This window comes from Scyliorhinus torazame, chromosome 3, assembly GCF_047496885.1.
Source record: "Scyliorhinus torazame isolate Kashiwa2021f chromosome 3, sScyTor2.1, whole genome shotgun sequence".
NCBI classification, from domain to species: domain Eukaryota; kingdom Metazoa; phylum Chordata; class Chondrichthyes; order Carcharhiniformes; family Scyliorhinidae; genus Scyliorhinus; species Scyliorhinus torazame.
In genome coordinates this window covers 106,478,157-106,501,126 of record NC_092709.1, presented here as the reverse complement: position 1 = coordinate 106,501,126, position 22,970 = coordinate 106,478,157, and the positions used below count along the sequence as shown (strand labels likewise).

At 47.1% G+C, this 22,970-nt stretch overlaps 1 protein-coding gene across 4 annotated transcripts in view; it reads left to right on the top strand.

Annotated features, from left to right (window-relative positions):
* Positions 1 to 22,970, top strand: part of arhgap10 (Rho GTPase activating protein 10) — a 284,335-nt gene that overhangs the window by 194,061 nt on the left and 67,304 nt on the right. For all 4 annotated transcript variants that reach the window (XM_072496090.1, XM_072496089.1, XM_072496091.1 and 1 more), the window contains one exon: positions 6,113 to 6,272. In XM_072496090.1, coding sequence (XP_072352191.1) covers positions 6,113 to 6,272 — 160 coding nt within the window. The remainder of the gene's footprint in view (positions 1 to 6,112; positions 6,273 to 22,970) is intronic.

Sequence of the window (22,970 nt, the reverse complement as noted above, 5' to 3'; positions counted from 1 at the left end):
TCTGCTTTCACTGCCCTTTTGGGAAGAGAGTTGCAGAGACTCACGACCTGAGAGAAAAAGATTCTCCTCGTCTCTGTCTTAAATGAGTTACTCTTTATATTTAAACATTGATCCCTAGTTCTAAATTCTCCAACAAGAGGGAATATCCATCCTGTCATTATCCAATGGATATTCTCACCAGCCTTTCCCCATAAGACACCCTCCTATTACTTGTATTAGTCTAGCAAACCTTCTTTGAACTGCTTCGAACCCATTTACATCTTTCCTTAACTAAATACTGTGCACATTGCTCCAAATGAGGTCTCACCAATGCCCTGTTTAGTTGAAGCTTAACGTCCCTATTTTTCCAATGAATTTCCCTCAATGAATGATAACATTCTATTAACCTTCCTAATTACTTGCTGTACCTGTTTATTAGCCTTTTGTGATTCATGAGGACACCTTGATCCCTCTGCACCTCAGAGCTCTGAATTCTCTCACTATTTAGATCATACTTTTTTTATTCTTCCTATCAAAATGGACAACTTCACATTTGCCCACATGATACTCCATTTGCCAGATTTTTACCCACTCACTGAACCTATATATGTTCCTTTGTAGCCTCCTTCCATCCTCTTCACAATTTACTTTCCTACCTATCTTTGTGTTGGCAGAAAATGTAGCAATTATACCTTCAGTCCATTCATCCAAGTAAATTATATAAATTGTACAATGTTAAGGCCCCAGCAGTGACCCCTGTGACACACCACTCATCACATCCTGCTAACTAGAAAAAGATCCAGTTATGGCAATTCTGTTTCCTGTTAGTTAGCTGATTTTCTTTTTTTATAAAGTTAGAGTACCCAATTATTTTTCTCCAATTAAGGGACAATTTAGTGTGGCCAATCCACCTAACCTGCACATCTTTGAGTTGTGGGGGTGAAACCCACGCGGACATGGGGAGAATGTGCAAACTCCACACAGACAGTGACCCGGTGCCGGGATCGAACCCGGGTCCTCAGTGCTGTAGGCAGCAGCGCTAACCACTGCGCCAAGCTAGCCAATTTTCAATCTATACCATTCAATCCATATATTACCCCTTACACCATGAACTTTAATAATAATCTTTTAAGAATAATAATCCTTATTGCCACAAGTAGGCTTGCATTAACATTGCAATGAAATTACTGTGAAAAGCCCCTAGTCGCCACATTCCAGTGTATTTTCGGGTACACGGAGGGAGAATTCAGAATGTCCAAATTACCTAACAGCACGTCTTTCAGGACTTGTGGGAGGAAACCGGAGCACCCGGAGAAAACCCACACAGACACGGGGGAAAATGCGCAGACTCCGCACAGACAGTGACCCAGGTCAGGAATCGAACCTCGGACCCTGGCGTTGTGAAGCAGCTGTGCTAACCTCTGTGCTACCATGCTGCCCTTTAATTTTACGTGGGAACCTTTGATTGGCCACCTTATCAATTGCCTTCTTGAAATCTAAGAATGCAGTATAGTATATCCACCATTTCCCCTTTATCCACAGCACATGTAACTCCTTCAAAGAACTCCAATAAATTGATTAAACATGACTTCCTTTTTTAAAAACCATGTTGACTCTGCTTGATTGCACTGAGTTTATCCAAGTGTCTTGCTATAACATCTTTAATAATGGCTTCTAACATTTTCCCTCTGCTAGATGTTAGGCTAACTGACCTCTAGTTTTTCGTTTTCTGTTTCTCTCCTTTTTGAATAAAGGAGTTACATTTGCTATCTTCCAATCTAATGGCACCTTACCCGAATCTAGGGAATTTTGGAAATATAGAAGTAATGCACCAGCTATCTCATTAACCTCGTCTTTCAAGACCTGTAAGATGAAGCTCATCTGGACCAAGGGATTTATCAGCCCGCAGACCCAGCAGTTTGCTCAATACCACTTCCCTGGTGATTATAATTTTCCTGAGTTTCCGCCCCCCCCCCCCCCCACCTTCCATTTCCTGATGTGCATCTATTTCTGGGATGTTACTTGTGTCCATTATGGCGAAGACAGATGCAAAATACCTGTTTAATTCATTCGCCGTAGCCTTTCTTTCCATTACCAATTCCCAGACGCAGAGGGCAAATGCTCCCTTTGTTAACTCTTTATTTATTTAAATATCTGTAGAAACTTTTACTGTCTATCTTTATATTATTGGCTAGCCTTCTCTTGTAATCTAGTTTTCCCCTCTTATCAATCATTCTCATTCTTTGATGGTCATTATATTCTTTCTTGACTTCTGAAGTGCCACTCGGCTTTGTGCAAGTATTTTCTTTAACTCGGTCACTGTATCTCAGCACATGTGCAGTATTGTTTACAGTGACCTTTTATCACATTTTCCTTGGGAGCTCGAGCAACCGGCTTATGAAATTTTATTCATAGCTGGTTTAGCTCAGTGGGTTAGACAGCTGATTTGTGATGCAGAACAAGGCCAGCAGCCCGGGTTCAATTCCCATACCAGCTTACCCGAACAGGCGCCGTAAGGGCTTTTCACAATAACTTCATACTTGTGACAATAAAAGATTGTTATTATTATTATTAATACATTTTATTTTGCTGTGATTTCATTTTTCTCTACATCTGTCATTAGGACAGTGTTGTCAATAATTTAATATAGTTTTCAGTTGACCCGTTGTAATTTATTTTGTGGACCCATGCTTATTAAAAGGAGATGTCCTTACAAAGACATGGTTGCAAAATGGAATTTTTCTATGATATAGGATTATAATTGAACCAAGATTTTGAGAAAATTGTTTTCAAGCCATTAAACATGAATCTGAAATATTAAAACTGATTGTTATTACACATCTGTTGATGAGTAGTCGATCACATTTATACATGTTTTTCCAACCTGAACAAAATTAGGCAATGGATTTAAGAGAAGTATTGGTTCTGGGGAAAAGAAATGCTGTAATACAACATAATGAGATATCCACTGGAGCTCAGTGCTTGGATAGTTGAAAGGGTTAATCAGAATTTGACATGTTAAGTTTATTTTGCTTGACAAAGTTTAAAAAGTATTTAAAAATAAAATAGCAATCTTTAATTCTGGATTAGTACTATATTATCATTGTAATAATTATTCAAAATCACAGAAACATAAACATAGGAGCAGGAGGAGACCATTCGGCCCTTTGAGCCTGCTCTGCCATTCATTATGATCATAGCTGATCATCCAACCCAGTAACCTATTCTCACTTTCCCACACCCCCATATACTTTGATCCCTTTAGCACCAAGAACTATATCTAACTCACTTTTGAAAACATGTAATGTTTTGGCGTCATCTATTTTTCTAGGGAATTCCACAGACTAGCCACTCTCTGGGTGAAGACGTTTCTCCTTATTTCATTCCTAAATGGTCTACCCTGATCCTGTGACCCCCCCCCCCCTCCCCGGTTCTGGATTCCCCCACCATCAGGAAAATCCTTGTTACATCTACCCTGTCTAGTCCTGTTAGAATTTTATAGATTTCTGTGAGATCCCCCTTTATTTTTCTAAACTCCAGCGAATATAATCCTAACCGACTCAATCTCCTCATGCATCAGCCCGGCCACCCCTGGAATCCGGCCATCCCTGGAACCAATCTGGTAAAACTTCACTGCATTCCCTCAGTAGCAAGAACATTCTTCCTCAGATAAGGAGACCAAAACTGCGCACATACTCCAGGTGTGATCTCACCGAGGCCCTGTATGTCTGCAGCAAGACATCACTGCTCCTGTACTCAAGTCTCTCACTATAAGGCTAACATACTTCATACTATTTGCCTTCTTCACCAGCTGCTGCACCTGTATGTGTACTTTCAGCAACTGGTGTACGAGCGCACCCAGGTCTCGTTGCACATTCCACCACCCCCCCCCCCCCATCCCACCCTCTCAATCTATTACTTGAGAAAGGACGTACTGGGACTGGAGGGTGTGCAGAGGAGATTCACTAGGTTAATCCCAGAGCTGAAGGGGTTGGATTACGAGGAGAGGTTGAGTAGACTGGGACTGTACTCGTTGGAATTTAGAAGGATGAGGGGGGATCTTATAGGAACATATAAGATTATGAAGGGAATCGATAGGATAGATGCGGGCAGGTTGTTTCCACTGGCGGGTGAAAGCAGAACTAGGGGGCATAGCCTCAAAATAGGGGGAAGTAGATTTAGGACTGAGTTTAGGAGGAACTTCTTCACCCAAAGGGTTGTGAATCTATGGAATTCCTTGCCCAGTGAAGCAGTAGAGGCTCCTTCATTAAATGTTTTTAAGATAAAGATAGATAGTTTTTTGAAGAATAAAGGGATTAAGGGTTATGGTGTTCGGGCCGGAAAGTGGAGCTGAGTCCACAAAAGATCAGCCATGATCTCATTGAATGGCGGAGCAGGCTCGAGGGGCCAGATGGCCTACTCCTGCTCCTAGTTCTTATGTTCTTATTGTACAAAAGTATAGATTTGCTGCATTCCAATATCCAATAACTCTCTTCAGAATCTGCTGTCTTGTAAAGTTTCCTGTTGATATGACAACCGTTTCTTGAGCACTTTGTCATTAATTTCTGTGTACTTGGAAGTTGCATTCCAAACTGCCATGGGACTAAGACATGCCGGAATTCTCCAGCCGTTCGCTGGCGGCGGGATTCTCTGGGTTGGCTTTAATGGGATCTCCCATTGACAGCAACGGGAGCAGAGAACCCAGTCACCAGCAAACTGAGCGCCCCCTCCTGCTGCCGAGAAACATGCGGCTGGGAGGCCGGAGATTCCCACCAGTGCTGTTGCCGAAGGCTAATTAATTATCTAAATCCCCTCCTATGAAATAAATTTATAGTCTTAATATTTAAAAATGTATACTTAAAATCAGGCCCGTGAGTTTGAAGCCACTACTTGTTAAATAGCTAAATAGTTTTTCATCTCCTGTGCAACTAGAGCAATGATTGAGAAAGATCCATAATTAATAGGCTTTTCTCGGCTATTTCTATCTTTTATGACCGTAATCTCAAAGAAATGGCTGCTGTAGCAAAAAAAGAGTTGGGTAAATCACAGCTTGAGAGAGTTTGGAAGTGGGTCATAAGACCATAAAACATAGGAGTGGAAGTAAGGCCATTTGGCCCATCGAGTCCACTCCACCATTCAATCATGGCTGATTTCAACTCCATTTACCCGCTCTCTCTCCATAGCCCTTAATTCCTCGAGAAATCAAGAATTTATCAAATTCTGTCATAAAGACACTCAACATCCCGGCCTCCACCGCCCTCTGTGGCAATGAATTCCACAGACCCACCACTCTCTGGCTGAAGAAATTTCTCCTCATCTCTGTTCTAAAGTGACTCCCTTTTATTCTAAGGCTGTGCCCCCGGGTCCTAGTCTCCCCTGCTAATGGAAACAACTTCCCTACGTCCACCCTATCTAAGCCATTCATTATCTTGTAAGTTTCTATTAGGTCTCCCCTCAACCTCCTAAACTCCAATGAATATAATCCCAGGATCCTCAGACGTTCATTGTATGTTAGGCCTACCATTCCTGGGATCATCTGTGTAAATCTCCGCTGGACCTGCTCCAGTGCCAGTATGTCCTTCCTGAGGCGTGGAAGGTGAGGAAACATCAGTGAATGTTTTTTTTAAATTTACAGTACCCAATTATTTTTTTCCCAATTAAGGGGCAATTTAGCATGGCCAATCTACCTAACCTGCACATCTTTGAGTTATGGGGGTGAGTCCCATGCAGAAACAGGGAGAATATGCAAACTCCACACAGACAGTGACCCGGGGCTGGGATCGAACCCGGGTCCTCAGTGCCGTGAGGCAGCAGTGCTGATTTGAGTGTGAGTGTGTGTGCATATGTCACTTGATGTTCAATTTTGACAGTCAAAACTGATTGTTTTCAATGCTAGTGATTAATCCGCGTGTGTTAGAATGCATTTGCGCACACCGGTGCGATAACATTACTTCAATTTTGTTTCGCAATAGTCATTTTGGTTAATGCTATTATTTGGTCAGCATTGAAGACCATCAGTGGATTTCCCTGTACTGTCGTACACAGAAAATGTTCCCAAGTCATTCATGTGGACACTGCCAGGCTCACCTTCCAAATAACAAAAGTTGGAATGACTACTTTTCCTTCTCTCCAGTGTATCTAATAAGGCAAAGCAGAACTTGATGACTGTAGCAAATCTTGGAGTAGTATTTGGGCCAACTTTGATGCGGTCACGGCAAGAAACTGTTGCAGCCATCATGGATCTCAAGTTTCAGAACATCGTTGTGGAAATTCTAATTGAAAACTATGAAAAGGTAAGCTCTTCATTTCATAGCATTGTCGCAGTTTTAAGGAACAGTGAAATACCGTTTGTTCTGATTTGATCAAATTCTCCTTACAAGCAGGATATTGTCATTGACTCAAGGAATTAGCATGTAAGACTGTTCATAGTCCTTAACATATCACTGGTGCAATGTCCCTTTGATGTGGAATTGAATGTGTTCATGTCAATTCTGAGAGAAACACGTTCTTGGATGGATACACTGTACTAAGATTAATAATGGAGGAAGGAGGTCAGTGACTCTATATAATCTTCAGAGAGTTTTTAAAATGCAACTTTATGTAACAAGAAGCATTTTGGGCAGCTAGTGTGTCCAAAAGATAATTATTTCTGCATTAGAGAAGTATGTTGCTAAGGCGCTGTGAAAATACATCTTTCTTTAATGGCGATTAACTTTGGTACAATTGATTGCTCTGCAGACAGACCATCAGTGCTATTCTGGTTTAATTTAAGCGAGAGAGCTGATTAAAGTAGTGCTAATTAGACATTGCCAATGAATTTATAGTTGCGATAGAGCAATGACAGTGGACTTGTCACTGTTTCAGCAAAGATCACAGTGGAACAGTGTAGAGGATCTTAGTAAATTTTGGAATGGCGTAAGTAATGGCCAGAACCTTAATTTCCTGGGGGGCTGATTTAGCTCATTGGCTCGACAGCTGGTTTGTGATGCAGAGCAAGGCCGGCAGCGCGGGTTCAATTCTCGTACCAGCTGAGGTTATTCATGAAGGCCCTACATGAAGTACGGTGATCCTCAGGTTAAATCACCACCAGTCAGTTCTCCCCTTCAAAGAGGAAAGCAGCCTATGGTCACCTGGGACTATGGCGACTTAACCTTACCTAATTTCCTGGAAATGGTAATAGCGGGGATTATACATGGATCATTTCTATGGTGCAAGTTTCTAGTTAACCCTCTGATTGAGAAGTGCAAGTTAATGTGGAAACCATAACAGTGCATTAAGGTTGTAGAATAAACCGGAGCAATTTTAAAAATGTGGTGATTGTCTCTTTGAGGTCCACACAGCAGATTCAGGGTGACCTGGCCTGGGGGACCAATTTTGGACTCAGAGTGAGGAATCAGCCCAGGGGGTGGAGCCCTCTCAGCAAAAGAGACAACTTGGGAGCTAACTACAGTCATGTGGTTGCTGTACAATTCTTATGAATAATACCTTTTGTGTTCACTTATGAAGTCTGATAGTGTACCGTTCCAAAAATGTATTTGAATTTTTAAACTGCTGCGTATAGCACAGTAATTATCTCTAATTTAGGCCACTTGTCCGTTGTTTCTCTTGTTATCCGGTTTGAAAGTTGAAAGACACATCCATTATTTTTTTGCAAATCCTTGTTCCGAACTGCATCTAGTTTCCCGCCAATCCCTGCCAACAGCAGCTTTGCTATTGTTCATACATACCAGGGAAAGCGTGTTCTTTTGCCATTAATCACTTTTCCTGACACTGGAAATCAGTATTGTTCAGTGGCAAACAATTCAAACAATAGACTGAACCAAACCCTTTTGAAAATGTTTTTGTTCAACTTTTGGAAAGCTTAACAAGATTGTAATTATACTCGAGTCACAAATGCTATTTTCCTCAGTTAGCATTTGCTGTGTTTCATTTGTGACCTGCCTCTGAAGTGGGGTTAATTCAGCTTGACTGACCCTCGATCTCTCGTTATATAATTTGCATTGCATGTCACGGACAATGGTGACAAACCTTCTGACAAGTAGCAATCACCATCGAATTGCCACTCTCCAGTCCGATTTACTTACCTTCCACCAGAGCTCCACATTTCTCACCCGGACTTTCAAACCAGGCCTCCTCAGAAATGTGGAGCATGCCTGTTCTGCCTCATTGGACAGGATTGTCAGGGCAAGGCAAACAACGTCCCCTTTTACAGCACAAACTGTCATATTCCGGTAGGTTTAAAGAACCTGCTTTGAGAACCCGTGGAGAGAGGAAAGTTCCAAAGGTAAGTGTTTCTATGGAAGCAGGATTAGGTTATTGAGTTGGATGATCAGCCATGATCATAACGAATGGCGGAGCAGACTCGAAGGGCCTAATGGCCTCCTCCTGCTCCTATTTTCTATGTGTTTTATGTTTCTAAGTGGGTGAGAGAATAGGGTGGCAGGTGGGTGAGGGAGTAGGGTGACGAGTGGGTTGTGAGGGTAGTTGCATGGGAGGGGGTACTTTAACTCGAGAGTTTTGGAGGGTACCAGACACCGGAGAATTACCCATCAGAAGTCCAGATTTCCCCGGAAATTACTATGTCGTCAATGCGTGGGAACCTCTGAGGGCACCTCCAACACATCTTGGTGGTTACCTCCGGGGTGCAACTCGTTGGTAAGTTCTGATTTATGGCTGTCATAAAAAATGCACAAATTTTTGGAGTCTCAACGGTACTGTAGTTTTAAATAAAAATCGCAGAGTTTTGAAAATGTAATTTGATTAGTTATAAATTAGATGCTGATTTGTTGCCAGCAACTGGCATATTCAACATCTGTTTATGTGGTATGTTTAATGGCATACAATCGCAGACTCAATGCCAGATAGTTAATTTCACAGATGGCACCAAGCTGGAGTCAGGCAGGGGAAAGAATGCGGCCTCCAAAGAGGTATTGACAAGGTCATGGTGAGAGAGAAGGTGATTCTGATGCCAGGAGGGTTTAAAATTGATGAAGAGGCTTGTCTGAACTTTGCATTGATAAGCACCAAGATCGGATGAGATACATCCAAGGATACTGAGGGAAGTGAGAGTGGAAATTGTGGTGACACGGCAAAGATTTTCCAGGCTTCCTTGGGCTTGGGTGGTTTCCAGAGGACTGGAGAATTGCAAATGTTCAAAAAAGGGTGTAAAGATAAACCCAGAAACTCCAGGTCAGCCAAGTTAACACCATGGTGGGGACGCTTCTAGAAATGAGAATTCGGGGCAATATTGATAGTCACTTCAGCGGGTTCATTAAGGAAAGCCAAATGGAATTATTAAGGAAAAATTGTATTTAACTAACACGCTGGAGTTTTTTGATGGGGTAACAGAAGGGGTTGATGAGGGTAATGCAGTTGGTGTGGTGTACATGGATTTTCAAAAGACAATTGATAAAGTGTTGCATGACAAACATATGAGAAAGTTAGAGTTCATGGAATAAAAGGGACAGTAGTAACGTGGATATAAAATTAGCTGTCAGGCAGGGAACTGGGTAGGTTAATGGATGTTTTTCAGACTGGAGGAAAATTTATAATGGAATTCCTCAATGATCAGTAATAGAACCCCTGCTCTTCCTGATATATATCCATGGCCTAAGCCTTGCTGTACAGGGCACAGTTTCAAAATTTGGAGTTGGGACTGCTTTCCTTGGAGGAGAAGGTTGAGAGGAGATTTGATAAGGATATCCAAAATCATAAAGGGTTTGGACAGATTGTCAGTCAGTGCAGACTTAAGGTGGCAGAGTTTGCTAACCACTTGCAGAGGGGTGTAATTTTGTGTGATCAGGGGTGAAGCTGCAACACGGTTCAACGGTGGAATGATTAAAAATTGGGTGCAAGAGATTCATAGGTCTCGGAGGATTGCAGGGCTGGAATAGATTTCAGAGATGGTGAGGTGAAATTGGACTCCCTAATACCTTCATCTAGGCTTTGAACGTAATTGGGAGAATAAGCTGAGGCAGCATGGAGCAGGTCAAGCTGGTAGAAGAGGGAGAAGAGAGGGGATTTCAGAAGGAGATTGAGGAGAGTGGGTGGAATGGTGGTTAGTGAACAAATCTCACACCAGAATTTCACTGATGATCTATGCTTGAGACATCTGTACTTCACTAAAGAGGGTGTCACTGAAATCTGCTATCTGGTGCAACTGCACCTATCACATCTCTCACTGTCTCTCGCCTCGCGCTCTGCAACAGCTTGCCTGCTGCCACCCTGCCAAACTCCATCACCACCATCTCCATCGGTGTAATCATTGTGAGGAAGGGCACGCCACTATTCATCCCCACTTTGTTGCATTATGACCTTTCTTTTGCAACATCACAGACTCAAATTTCCTGCCTCTGCAGTGCTCATAAGTTGGCACCAGTCTCAGTAAGCTTCATTGCAGCACTTGGAGGCCTGCTGCATGAGTTCATCCGTGCTTGTTCTTCATCGAGCGCTAATAATTGGCCTTGGTGCTCTAGTGTGGCACTGCCTTCTGTCTTGATGCACAGGTTGGTCCTTCTCGTGTCCCTGTTGTTAGGAAAGTCAGACATAATGTTGAAAGCGGAGGTCGGGAAATTCAGCTCCTGACGGGCATTGGAACCTTTTACATGTGTAGCTCGGCAGTTTTAAGTTCTTTGAGCCCAACGCCCAAGAGGAAAAAGGGCCTGAAAACACAGGTCACTGCAGGAGTTATTCAGGGCAGTGTCGTAGGGCCCAACATCTTCAGCTGCTTCATCAGTGACCTCCCTTCCATTATAAGGTCAGATGTGGGGATGTTTGCGGACGAATGCACAATGTTCCGCACCATTATCCTCGGGTAATGAAGGAGTCCGTGTCCAATTGCAGCAAAACCTGGACAATATCCGGGCTTGGCCTGACGGGTATCAAGTTGCATTTGCGCCACTCAAGTGCCAGGCAATGACCATTTCCTACAAGAGAGGATCTAACCATCACCCTTTGACATTCAATGGCATTACCATCGAGCCTCCCACAATAAACGTTCTGGGGGTTACCATTGATCAAAAACTTAACTGGAATAGCCATATTAATATTGTGGCTACTAGGGCAGGTCAAAGGCTAGGAATCCTATGCCAAGTAACTCACCTCCTGACCCCCCCCCCCCCCCCCCAAAAGCCTGTCCACCATCTACAAGGCACAAGTCAGTAGTGTAATGGAATACGCTCCACTTGTCTGGATGAGTGCAGCTTCAACAACACTCAGGAAGCTCAACACCATCCAGGACAAAGCAGCCTGCTTGATTGCTATCCCTTCCAAAAGCGTTTAAACCCCCCATTACTGTCGAACAGTGGCAGCCCTGTGTACCATCTACAGATGCACTGCAGTAACTCACCAAGGTTCCTTAGACAACACCTTCCAAACTCATGACCAATACCATATGGCAGCATGGTAGCACAGTGGATAGCACAGTTGCTTCACAGCACCAGGGTCTCAGGTTCGATTCCCAGCGTGGGTCACTGTGCGGAGTCTGCACGTTCTCCCTGTGTCTACATGGGTTTCCTCCGGGTGCTCCGGTTTCCTCCCAGAAGGCCCGAAAGACGTGCTTGTTAGGTGAATTGGACATTTTAAATTCTCCCTCTGTGTACCTGAACAGGAGCCAGAATGTGGTGACTAGGGGATTTTCACAGTAACTTCATTGCATTGTTAATGTAAGCCTACTTGTGACAATAAAGATTATTAAAAAGAAATCTAGAAGAATATGAGCAGCAGATACCTGGGGAACCCCACCACCTGGAGGTTCCCCTCCAAGTCACTCACCTACTGACTTGGAAATGTATTGCCGTACCTTCACTGTCACTCGGTCAAAATCCTGGAACTCCCTCCCAAGCAGCACTGTGGGTTTACCTATGCCTCAGAGACTGCAGAGGCTCAAAAAGGCAGCTCACCACCTTCTGAAGGGCAATTAGGGATGGGCAATAAATGCTGGCCTAACCATCAAGGCCCACATCCTGTAAATGAATAAAAAATTAAATAACCTGGAGCGGAGTACCACCTTGAAGAAGAGCCCCGGATAGGGTGAGCTCTCAAAGAGAGGGGGGACATGGACACGTCCCAAAAAAAGGAGTTCCAGAAGTGGTACAGAAAAAGGTCCCAGTTTGGTTAAAAAAGAAACAACAGAGAAAAAGGCTCCAAATGAGAAAAGGGCTGTGGGTAGCAGAGTTTAATTTAAGAGGTCTCCGGAGAATCCCTGATGATTCAAGAAGGCAGCCAAAGGCTGGCAACTCTGTGCGGTGGGCAGTTGGGGCAAAGGTACCCCTTTGGAGCAGTACTGTTTTGCTTGGCACATCCAAAGATATAAAGATGCGTATGTGAACTGGTGTTTGAGTACATATTTGGGAATCCAGGGCTACAGAGTGTCAGGAGACGAGATTAAAACCCTGCAAGGTGGGCTGTCGTTGACATCGTCCAAGGTGGAGTGGCTTTTGGAGAGAATTCCAAAGTTAGATCTTTGAAGGTGAAGACTGGAATCCCTTTTGAGAGAGACAGAGTTTCAGTGAGATTGGTTGACTCAGTGTTACTGATATCTGTGTTGGTTGTTGAGAAATCCATGAATTCTGGCTTGGTTATATCTGCCATTTATTGCATAGTGTAGTGTGTTCAACTACACTCCGCACACTGTCTTTTGCTGGACATCCAGTATGAAGGCCAAAAGACTGTCTTTCAAAATTGGCGACCGCAAGCTTGCTGCCAGCACTTGCTTTCACTTGCCAACCGATATGGTTGACTCCCCCTCAGGCCTGCCATTAATTGGCTGCATATGGAGTGAGACGAGGTGATTTTCTCTTCCAGAGAGCCAGCACGGAAACAATGGGCTGAATGGCCTCATTCTGTTGCTGTAACCCCAAAATCCAACTTGTTAACTCTGCTGAGCATTTCCAGCATTTTCTGTTTATATTTCAGATTTTCGGCATCCAGAACATTTTGCTTTTCATAATTATCATAGCTGAGGTCAAGGCATTTCATGCGTTTAAGGAAAAGTTTGATACAATGGGGAGATGATGGATTGGGATTTTGTCAGCATGGATTCAAATGAGTTGCAGTATCTTCTTAATTGAAGTGAATTTTGAGTTGCAACAAAAGGAACTTTATGCAACGTATAAAATGCTGACCGGGGCTGGGCAGACTTGATGCAGCAATACTGTTTCCCCGGGTTGGGAGGGGGTGTGGTGGTTTAGAACAAGGGGTCATGGCCTCAGGATTTTGGGTAAGCCATTTAAGACTGAGGCGAGGAGAAATTTCTTCACTTGGAGGGTGGTGAACCTGTAGAACTCTCTACCACAGAAAGCTGTGGAGGCCAAGTCACTGAAATTTAAGAAAGAAATAGACTTTTAGACACGAACAGCATCAATGGGTGTGGAGGGAGCACGAGTCTGGTATTGAGACAGAGGAACAGCCATGATCACACTGAATGGTAGAGCAGGCTCAAGGGGTCGAATGGCCTACCCCTCATTTCTACGTGTGTCTACTCTCTAGGCATGATTTTGGTTGTAGGTATCTATACCCAGGTCAGACAGGGTTGTGTGTTACTGAGGCCCTGTCCAAAGGTTTCCCTCACCCAAATAACGGCTGAAATATTGGACATTTCTCCCACAATTGGAGATAATAAAGAGCAAGGTATTGTTTGATGTGGAGATTGGGGGAGGGAGGGCGTGGTCTCTGTTTAGCTTTTATGTCACTCAGAACATTTAACTCCTGAGCTGAAGACTCTTCCTGCTTTAAAACACAGCTCATGGCTATACTGCAATCTCGTGCAATGCCCGTTTTCCAGCTCCATATTCAGAGCATTATAACGATGACGATGTTTCGGCAGCCATCTGATTTTTTAAAATAAAGTTGCCTAAATTCCTTAAAGGCCATGTCCAGAGAATGGACAAATATTTCCTCGTTGTGTATGGAGGGTAAAGTTATTAGGAAGAGTGAGTGTTATACCTCTAGAAATATATCATTGTTTCGGAGTTGGCTATGTACTGAGCACTTTAAGGTGAGTATTCGGTGTGTCATAACTGGTTAGTTTTTACACCACTTGCCCCATCAGGATCTGTACCTGTTTTGGAAAACAAAGTTACTTTGTTAGGTTGCAGTGTTGTTTTCTTGCTGAGCGTGTTCAAATTGCACTCGAGAGAGTGCAGGGGAGATTCGCCAGGATGTTGTCTGGGCTGAAAAAACATTTTCACCCCGAGAGTGGTTGGAATCTGGAACTCTCTGCCTAAAAAGGTGGTAGTGGTGGGAACCATCGCAACATTTAAGAAGCATTTAGATGGGCACTTGAAACGCCACAGCATACAAGGCTATGGGGCCAAGTGCTGGAAAATGGGATTAGACTAGATAGGTGCCTTTTGGCGGGCACAGACACAATGGGCCGAAGGGCCTCTTTCCGAGCTGTTGAAAACTCTGACTCTAATCTGAAAGAATTTCATATATGAACAAAACAGACTTGCATTGATATTACAGATTCTTGTGCACACAGTTGTAACATAATTGCAATTTCTGCAGTCACTCTGATGCTTTCTTATTTGTGTTGTATAAGAAACGGGTGCAGTAATACCTGTGACAATAAAAGAGCAACGGTGCTACTATAGGCCGCTGACCCTTTTAATGATCAAATGTCGACTCTGATCTGTCACAGCTGAATGGCCAGCTGTCCCAAGCAGGTTGATGCAATTTCACCTTTCAGCCAGCAGGTGCCTCCCTTTTGTAAAATTAAACATTGCAGAGAGATGACTTGGCTTAAACATAACATTAGGAGCAGGAGTCGACCATACATCTCCTCGAGCCTGCTCCACCATTCAATGTGACCATGCCTCAACTGCACTTTCCTGCGTGCTCCCCATATTCCTTGTTTCCCTGGGAGACCCAAAATCTGTCCATATCTCAGCCTTGACTATATTAAACAACAGAGCACCCACCTCGTCTAGGGGAGAAAAATCCCAAAGATTCTGAAGAAGCCTCTTCTTACCTCAGTCCTAAATCACCAACCCTTGTCCTGGGACTGTGTCCCTGTGTTCTAGATTCCCCAGCCAGTTGAAACCGTTCCCAGTGTCTTACCTGCTTATCCTGTCTTAGGATCGTCCAAGTTTCAATTTGATCACCAATTATTCTTGTAAACTCCAGAAGGTACAGGCCCAACTTACCCAGCTTCTCATCGTGGGACAGCCCTCTCAACCCAAGAACCAATCTAGTGGACCTTGTGATGGACCACATCCAATGCAAATATATCCTTCGATAAGAAAGCCAAAGTTATGCACAGCACTCCAGGTATGTTATTACCTGTACTCCAATCCTCTTGGGATAAAGGCAAACATGCCACTTTCCTCCCTAAATGCTTGCTTCACATACATGTTGACTTTCTATGTCAGTATATAGCGAAGTCTGCCTGAACATCAACATTTTGAAGTTACAGGGTTGCTTTTCTATTTTTACTGAATAGCCTCATATAACAGGTCAGGTAGCATCTGTGGAGAGAGCAACAAAGTCAATCATAGAGTCTACAGTGCAGAAGGAGGCCATTCGGCCCATCGGGTCTGCACCAGCCCAAGCCCACACCTCCACCCTATCCCCGTAACCTAGTAACCCCACCCAACCTTTTTTTCGACACTAAGGGCAATTTAGCATGGCCAATCCACCTAACGTGCACATCTTTTGGGATTTGTGGGAGGAAACCGGAGCACCCGGAGGAAACCCACGAAGACACAGGGAGAACGTGCAGACTCCGCACAGACAGTGACCCAAGCCGGGAATCGAACCTGGGACCCTGGAGCTGTGAAGCCACAGTGCTAACAACAATGCTACCGTGCTGCCGAGATGCTTCAGATTAATAACCTTTCAACATTTCTGAGCATTTTCAGCATTTCCTGTTTTTATTTCCGGCTTCTAGCATCTGCAGCATTTTGGTTTTGAATAATATAACACTTAAAATCATAGAATCCCTACAATGTCGTAGGAGGCCATTTGGCCCATTGAGTCTGCACCGACCCTCTGAAGTGCACCCTACCCAGGCCCACTCCCCTGTCTCATCCCCGCAATTCCCCCACCCCACCCTAAACTTTGGACACTAATTTAGCATGGCCAATTCACCCCTGCATATCTTTGGACTGTGGGAGGAAACCGAAGCTGCTCCCCACATTATATTCCACCTGTCACCTTGTTACCTCCTGGTTAACCTGTCTATATCTCTTAGCAGCTTCTTTGTGCCCTCCTCGCAGCTTGCATTCCCACTCAGCTTTGTTTGATCACCAATCTTGGATACAATTTTGGTTTATTTTATCGAAGAGGTTATGTTATCTAAGCAAGGCTACACCTCTCTTGGGACACAGTAACAGCAATATACCAAATGGCACTTCCAGAAACCACCTCCCAACTGAGTGGGTGGTCACCCAATGCCGGTGGCTTTTAAGGTCGCAGTGGCCCTCAACGTCCACACTTCCGGTACTTTTCCGGGCTCAGTGGGGGATCTGTGCAGCGTCTCCCAGTTTTTCGCACACACTTGTGCCAGGGTGGTGACAGATGCCATCTTTAGACATGTCCACACGGTCATTCCACTCAAAGGTTCAGATCATCTATGCTGACCAGGCACAGGTTCTCCAAATCGGTGCCGATTACCCTGGCAGCTCTCACAATGCTTACATCTTGCTGCATCCACAGGTACCAAGGCTGCTCATGGCTCTTGCAAGATTGGATTGATGGTTCATGGGTGAAATGGTGGTTGATGACCCCATTCTGGCACCCAAGAACTGAGGCCGAAGAGAGATACAACAGGAGTCCTACATCCACAAGAGTGGTAGTGGAGAGGACTATCAGCTGCTGAGAATGTGCTTTGATGCCTGGATCGATCTGAGGGAGCATTGCCAATACCTCCAGAACATTGCTTCCTCATGGTTGTTGCATGCTGAACGCTGCACAGCCTGGCTCTGGCAAGGGGTAGGCTGAGGAATGTGAGACCGCTCCACAGGCCGGGGAGGATAACTCTCGCGATGGGTCAGAGGAAGAGCATGGGGAGGAGCAGGGTGAGGACATTGAGTCAACTTTAGGAACATTTGAGAGGCAGTGACACGAGGAATGCTTTGATATAGCGGACCTTCAGCTAGGCATCCAAGGCATTGATGCTTACTGGAGCAAATGGCACTGCCTCCTTTGCCATCCATCATTAAATCAGAGCCCAACCCTGAACACCAACATCACATAATACCGTACACCTACAGGCCTGTGCAGCACCTGGAACCTATTTAAAGCATACAGCCAAATCAGCCTCTTAAAGTAATGAAAATATTTATGTTACTTCACAAGAACAGAAGAACATACAAATGTTCCATTCCTAACAGAAACTTCAAAATAAGAAATGCAAATAATGTCCTCCGTGACATGCCCCTGCTGTGTTGCCTTAAACTTACGTTTGTGGATGCTGCACGTAAGTTCCTCCAGCCCCCACCCTACACTGGCAGCGGTATTGTAGGCAGCCACACCTCGCTGGCAGCGGTATAGGAGGCAGCCGCCCATCGCTGGCAGCGGTATTGGAGGCAGCCGCTCCTCGCTGGCAGCGGTATTGGAGGCAGCCATCCCTCGCTGGCAGCGGTATTGGAGGCAGCCGCCCCTCGCTGGCAGCGGTATTGGAGGAAGCCGTCCCTCGCTGGCAGCGGTATTGGAGGCAGCCGCTCCTCGCTGGCAGCGATATTGGAGGCAGCCGCTCCTCGCTGGCAGCGGTATTGGAGGCAGCCGCTCCTCGCTGGCAGCGGTATTGGAGGCAGCCACTCCTCGCTGGCAGCGGTATAGGAGGCAGCCGCTCGTCGCTGGCAGCGGTATTGGAGGCAGCCGCTCCTCGCTGGCAGCGGTATTGGAGGCAGCCGCCTCTCATTGGCAGCGGTATTGGAGGCAGCCGCTCCTCGCTGGCAGCGGTACTGGAGGCAGCCGCCCCTCGTTGGCAGCGGTATTGGAGGAAGCCGTCCCTCGCTGGCAGCGGTATTGGAGGCAGCCGCTTCTCGCTGGCAGCGGTATTGGAGGAAGCCGTCCCTCCCTGGCCGCGGTATTGGAGGCAGCCGCTCCTCGCTGGCAGCGGTATTGGAGGCAGCCGCTTCTCGCTGGCAGCGGTATTGGAGGAAGCCGTCCCTCGCTGGCAGCGGTATTGGAGGCAGCCGCCCCTCGCTGGCAGCGGTATTGGAGGAAGCCGTCCCTCCCTGGCAGCGGTATTGGAGGCAGCCGCTCCACGCTGGCAGCGGTATTGGAGGCAGCCGCTCCTCGCTGGCAGCGGTATTGGAGGCAGCCGCTTCTCGCTGGCAGTGGTATTGGAGGAAGCCGTCCCTCGCTGGCAGCGGTATTGGAGGAAGCCGTCCCTCGCTGGCAGCGGTATTGGAGGCAGCCGCTCCTCGCTGGCAGCGGTATTGGAGGCAACCGCCCCTCGCTGGCAGCGGTATTGGAGACAGCCGTCCCTCGCTGGCAGCGGTATTGGAGGCAGCCGCTCCTCGCTGGCAGCGGTATTGGAGGCAGCCGCTTCTCGCTGGCAGCGGTATTGGCGGCAGCCGCTCCCCGCTGGCAGCGGTATTGGAGGCAGCCGCTCCTCGCTGGCAGCGGTATTGGAGGCAGCCGCTCCTCGCTGGCAGCGGTATTGGAGGCAGCCGCTCCTCGCTGGCAGCGGTATTGGAGGCAGCCGCTCCTCGCTGGCAGCGGTATTGGAGGCAGCCGCTCCTAGCTGGCAGCGGTATTGGAGGCTGCCGCCCCTCGCTGGCAGCGGTATTTGAGGCAGCCGCCCCTCGCTGGCAGCGGTATTGGAGGCAGCCGCTCCTCGCTGGCAGCGGTATTGGAGGCAGCCGCTCCTCGTTGGCAGCGGTATTGGAGGCAGCCGCTCCTCGCTGGCAGCGGTATTTGAGGCAGCCGCTCCTCGCTGGCAGCGGTATTTGAGGCAGCCGCTCCTCGCTGGCAGCGGTATTGGAGGCAGCCGCTCCTCGTTGGCAGCGGTATTGGAGGCAGCCGCTCCTCGCTGGCAGCGGTATTTGAGGCAGCCGCTCCTCGCTGGCAGCGGTATTGGAGGCAGCCGCTCCTAGCTGGCAGCGGTATTGGAGGCAGCCACCCCTCGCTGGCAGCGGTATTGGAGGCAGCCGCTCCTCGCTGGCAGCGGTATTGGAGGCAGCTACCCCTCGCTGGCAGCGGTATTGGAGACAGCCGTTCCTCGCTGGCAGCGGTATTGGAGGCAACCGCCCCTCGCTGGCAGCGGTATTGGAGGCAGCCGCTCCTCGCTGGCAGCGGTATTGGAGGCAACCGCCCCTCGCTGGCAGCGGTATTGGAGACAGCCGTTCCTCGCTGGCAGCGGTATTGGAGGCAGCCGCTCCTCGCTGGCAGCGGTATTGGAGGCAGCCGCTCCTCGCTGGCAGCGGTATTGGAGGCAGCCGCTCCTCGCTGGCAGCGGTATTGGAAGCAGCCGCTCCTCGCTGGCAGTGGTATTGGAGGAAGCTGCCCCTCGCTGGCAGCGGTATTGGAGGCAGCCGCTCCTCGCTGGCAGCGGTATTGGAGGCAGCCGCTCCTCGCTGGCAGTGGTATTGGAGGAAGCTGCCCCTCGCTGGCAGCGGTATTGGAGGCAGCCGCTCCTCGCTGGCAGCGGTATTGGAGGCAGCCGCTCCTCGCTGGCAGCGGTATTTGAGGCAGCCGCTCCTCGCTGGCAGCGGTATTGGAGGCAGCCTGCTGACTTTAGTCCTCGTGGCCGTGATGACCTTGATAGTTGCCCTCTGGCCACCGGACTCCAAGTTGGGAGGGAGTGTCTAGCCCCATGGCTGGGCGTTCCTCAGTCGTCACGGTATTATCAAATGCAACGGCCACTGGCAGAGAGGCAGAGGAGCTGGGGGCCTCAACCAGAGCACTATGTGAGGAACCCACAGAGACGACAGGCATCTACCAGCGTGAGGTACATTTGTACCTCCCTGCTCACCATTGATGGGCGGACACTAGCAGAGTGATCTAAGTGCTTCATCCATGTCTCGCACTGGCAGTGACTCCTGAGGTCACAACCGGTGTGTTGGGTTGCCGGTGTGTGGGGTTGCCGGTGTGTTGGGGTTGCCGGTGTGTTGGGGTTGCCGGTGTGTTGGGGTTGCCGGTGTGTGTGGGGTTGCCGGTGTGTGTGGGGTTGCCGGTGTGTTGGGGTTGCCGGTGTGTTGGGGTTGCCGGTGTGTTGGGGTTGCCGGTGTGTTGGGGTTGCCGGTGTGTTGGGGTTGCCGGTGTGTTGGGGTTGCCGGTGTGTTGGGGTTGCCGGTGTGTTGGGGTTGCCGGTGTGTTGGGGTTGCCGGTGTGTTGGGGTGCCGGTGTGTTGGGTTGCAGGTCTGAGGGCCATCCCTGGAACATTGATTCTGCTGCTGGAGCTGCCTCTCCATTCTATCAATGGAGGAGGCTGTGCGCTAGGTGCTCATGTTCAACGCAGTACTCATGTTCCACGTGGTCATGGCACACCCTCATGGATCTCTGCCAGATTTCCCGGCACATGCCACTGGACATACCGCATCTGCCTCCTGAAGGAGGTCTCCGGGAGCTTGGCATCTGCAATTGTTCGAATTAAGCTCCTCAGCCTCCCTCACAACTTTGGTAGCCTTCAGTGAGCAGCGCCGTCTAAATTTAAAGCCCTCCCCGACTGGGTCCTCATTGGACCTGGTGCCCAACTCGTTCCCACCCCTGTTCAGTGTGAGTCCAACTAGCAAATGAAAATGAAAATCGCTTATTGTCACAAGTAGGCTTCAAATGAAGTTACTGTGAAAAGCCCCTAGTCGCCAAATTCCGGCACCTGTTCGGGGAGGCTGTTACGGGAATCGAACCGTGCTGCTGGCCTGCCTTGGTCTGCTTTCAAAGCCAGCGATTTAGCCCAGTGTGCTAAACAGCCCCGGCCAGATGTATTACATGCTGGCCTTAATTGGCCATCCAGTGTAATATTGCGTTAACTATGTGATCTCGGCAGAAGTAGGTTTCACATTCGCTTGTGCCCGTGCCGACTTTGGCCATGCCCCAAAGCTAACGTTCAGGCCATGGAATTCAATTGTGTTCTGATCACTTTTTCCCAGAGAACCTTTTACAATGAGATTACTAATCAATCTTGCCTCATTAGAAAATGCCAAATCTAAAATAGCTTTATAGTTGGTTCCACAAGGTTATTTTGCCTGTATAGAATGAACTGCTTGATATACCTGTTAATATAACAATGGTAATATGTTTATATCCTCGATAGACACTGTAATAAAAGCATTACTATTAAGCATCCCTTAGCCTCTTTAGATGCATGCCGATTTAAACATTTTCAGTGGAGCAGTCTCCCAGGCAAGTTGATCCGCTTTGAATGATATCAGGAAATTAATCTTCATGTAACAAGTTACGATGTTACAGTGAATTGTCTTTAAATGGTGTCTTACATTGTATTAGACAGTTGTCAATTCTATGCAGTAAACGGCATTAATTCCTATTTATTATCCACTCCAGCTCTTCAGGGGGATATATTAAGAAGAATCTCAGAAACCCAAACACGTACACTGTGTACTTCTAGTTCGTGGAAGGTGCACATAATCAACTCAGCGGCATTATGATCATTAGTCTCTCGTAAGCCTTGTATTGTCCGTGCATTTGTGACATTTTGTACTGAGAATTGAGACCACAAGTAACAAAACCAATTGATCATTGTAAAAGCAATCTAGGAACATAGGAACAGGAGTAGGCCATTCAGCCCCTCGAGCCTGTCCCGCCATTCAATGAGACCATGCCTGACATGTGATCTAACTCCATAATCCTGCCGTTGGTCCATATCTATGCTTAACAAAAATCTCTCAATCTCAGATTTGAAATTAACATGTGTTCTAACTTCAAATGCTGTTTGTGGGAGACAGAGTTCCAAACCTCTACCATCCTTGCAGAGTTTATTTTAATGCTCATGGAATCATTATGATACTTGAGTTGATTCATTACTTTAACCTTTATTAATGTGGAATCAACATGCCCTTAAGAGTGTGATGGCTTAAGTAATGGAATTGACTGGAATGTAATTACAAAGTTGTAAACTTGAGATCGAATAGCATTCAGATATGCCAGCAGGGACCGTTTAATAATGCACCATTTGGACTTCCGGTGGCGGCTATGAAGGAGTAAGTCGCACATTTGGTGGCTCCCGCTCAGGTTGGACTTTTGGACCTTTTCCTCCCAATTTTTTAACCGGACTTGATTTGAAAAATCGATGATAGAGGCAATTGTGTACTGAATTCCCACAGCGGTGCATGGAGAGGAGGACTAGAAGTGCTCGCAAAGGCAGAAACAGACGGACAGAGAAGGCTTGGGCTGAAGCTGCAGTGGGAGACAGCTGGAGGACCGGACCTCTGGTTTGTCGACCCAGCGGTCAACAGAGCAGCTGATGCAAGTTATCCAGGAGGGCTTCGCCAAGCAGAAGTGGCACTGCTTGGTCCCGATTAAAGAGTCAATTGCGCGGCTGGAGCTTAGATTGGATGCCCAAGATCGGGTGACCCAGAAAGTAGAGACGGCGCTGGCTGACCAGGAGGAACATCAAACAGCGGTGGAGTTGGAGGTGGGGATGCTGAGAGACCAGCAGAAAAGGCTTCTGGAGAAGGTGGAGGACCTAGAGAATAGGTCCCGCCGGCAGAACTTGAGGATCATTGGACTCCTGGAGGGGTCCGAAGGAGCAGACGCTGGGGCATACATCGTGGGTATGTCCGAGAAGCTGCTGGGGGATGGGGCAGTCTCCCAACCCTTGGAGGTGGATAGGGCTCACAGAGCACTCGCGAGGAAGCCGCGAATGGGAGACCCCCCGAGGGCAATGCCGATGATATTCCACAGGTATTTGGATAAGGAGCGTATTTTACAGTGGGCCAAGCAGTCACCGAGTTGTAAATGGGACAACAGTATCCTGCGGATCTATCAGGACCTGAGTGCAGAGGTGGCCAGAGAAGAGCGGGGTTTAACCAGATCAGGTCGACCCTTTTTAAGAAAAAGGTGAAGTTCGGACTGCAGTATCT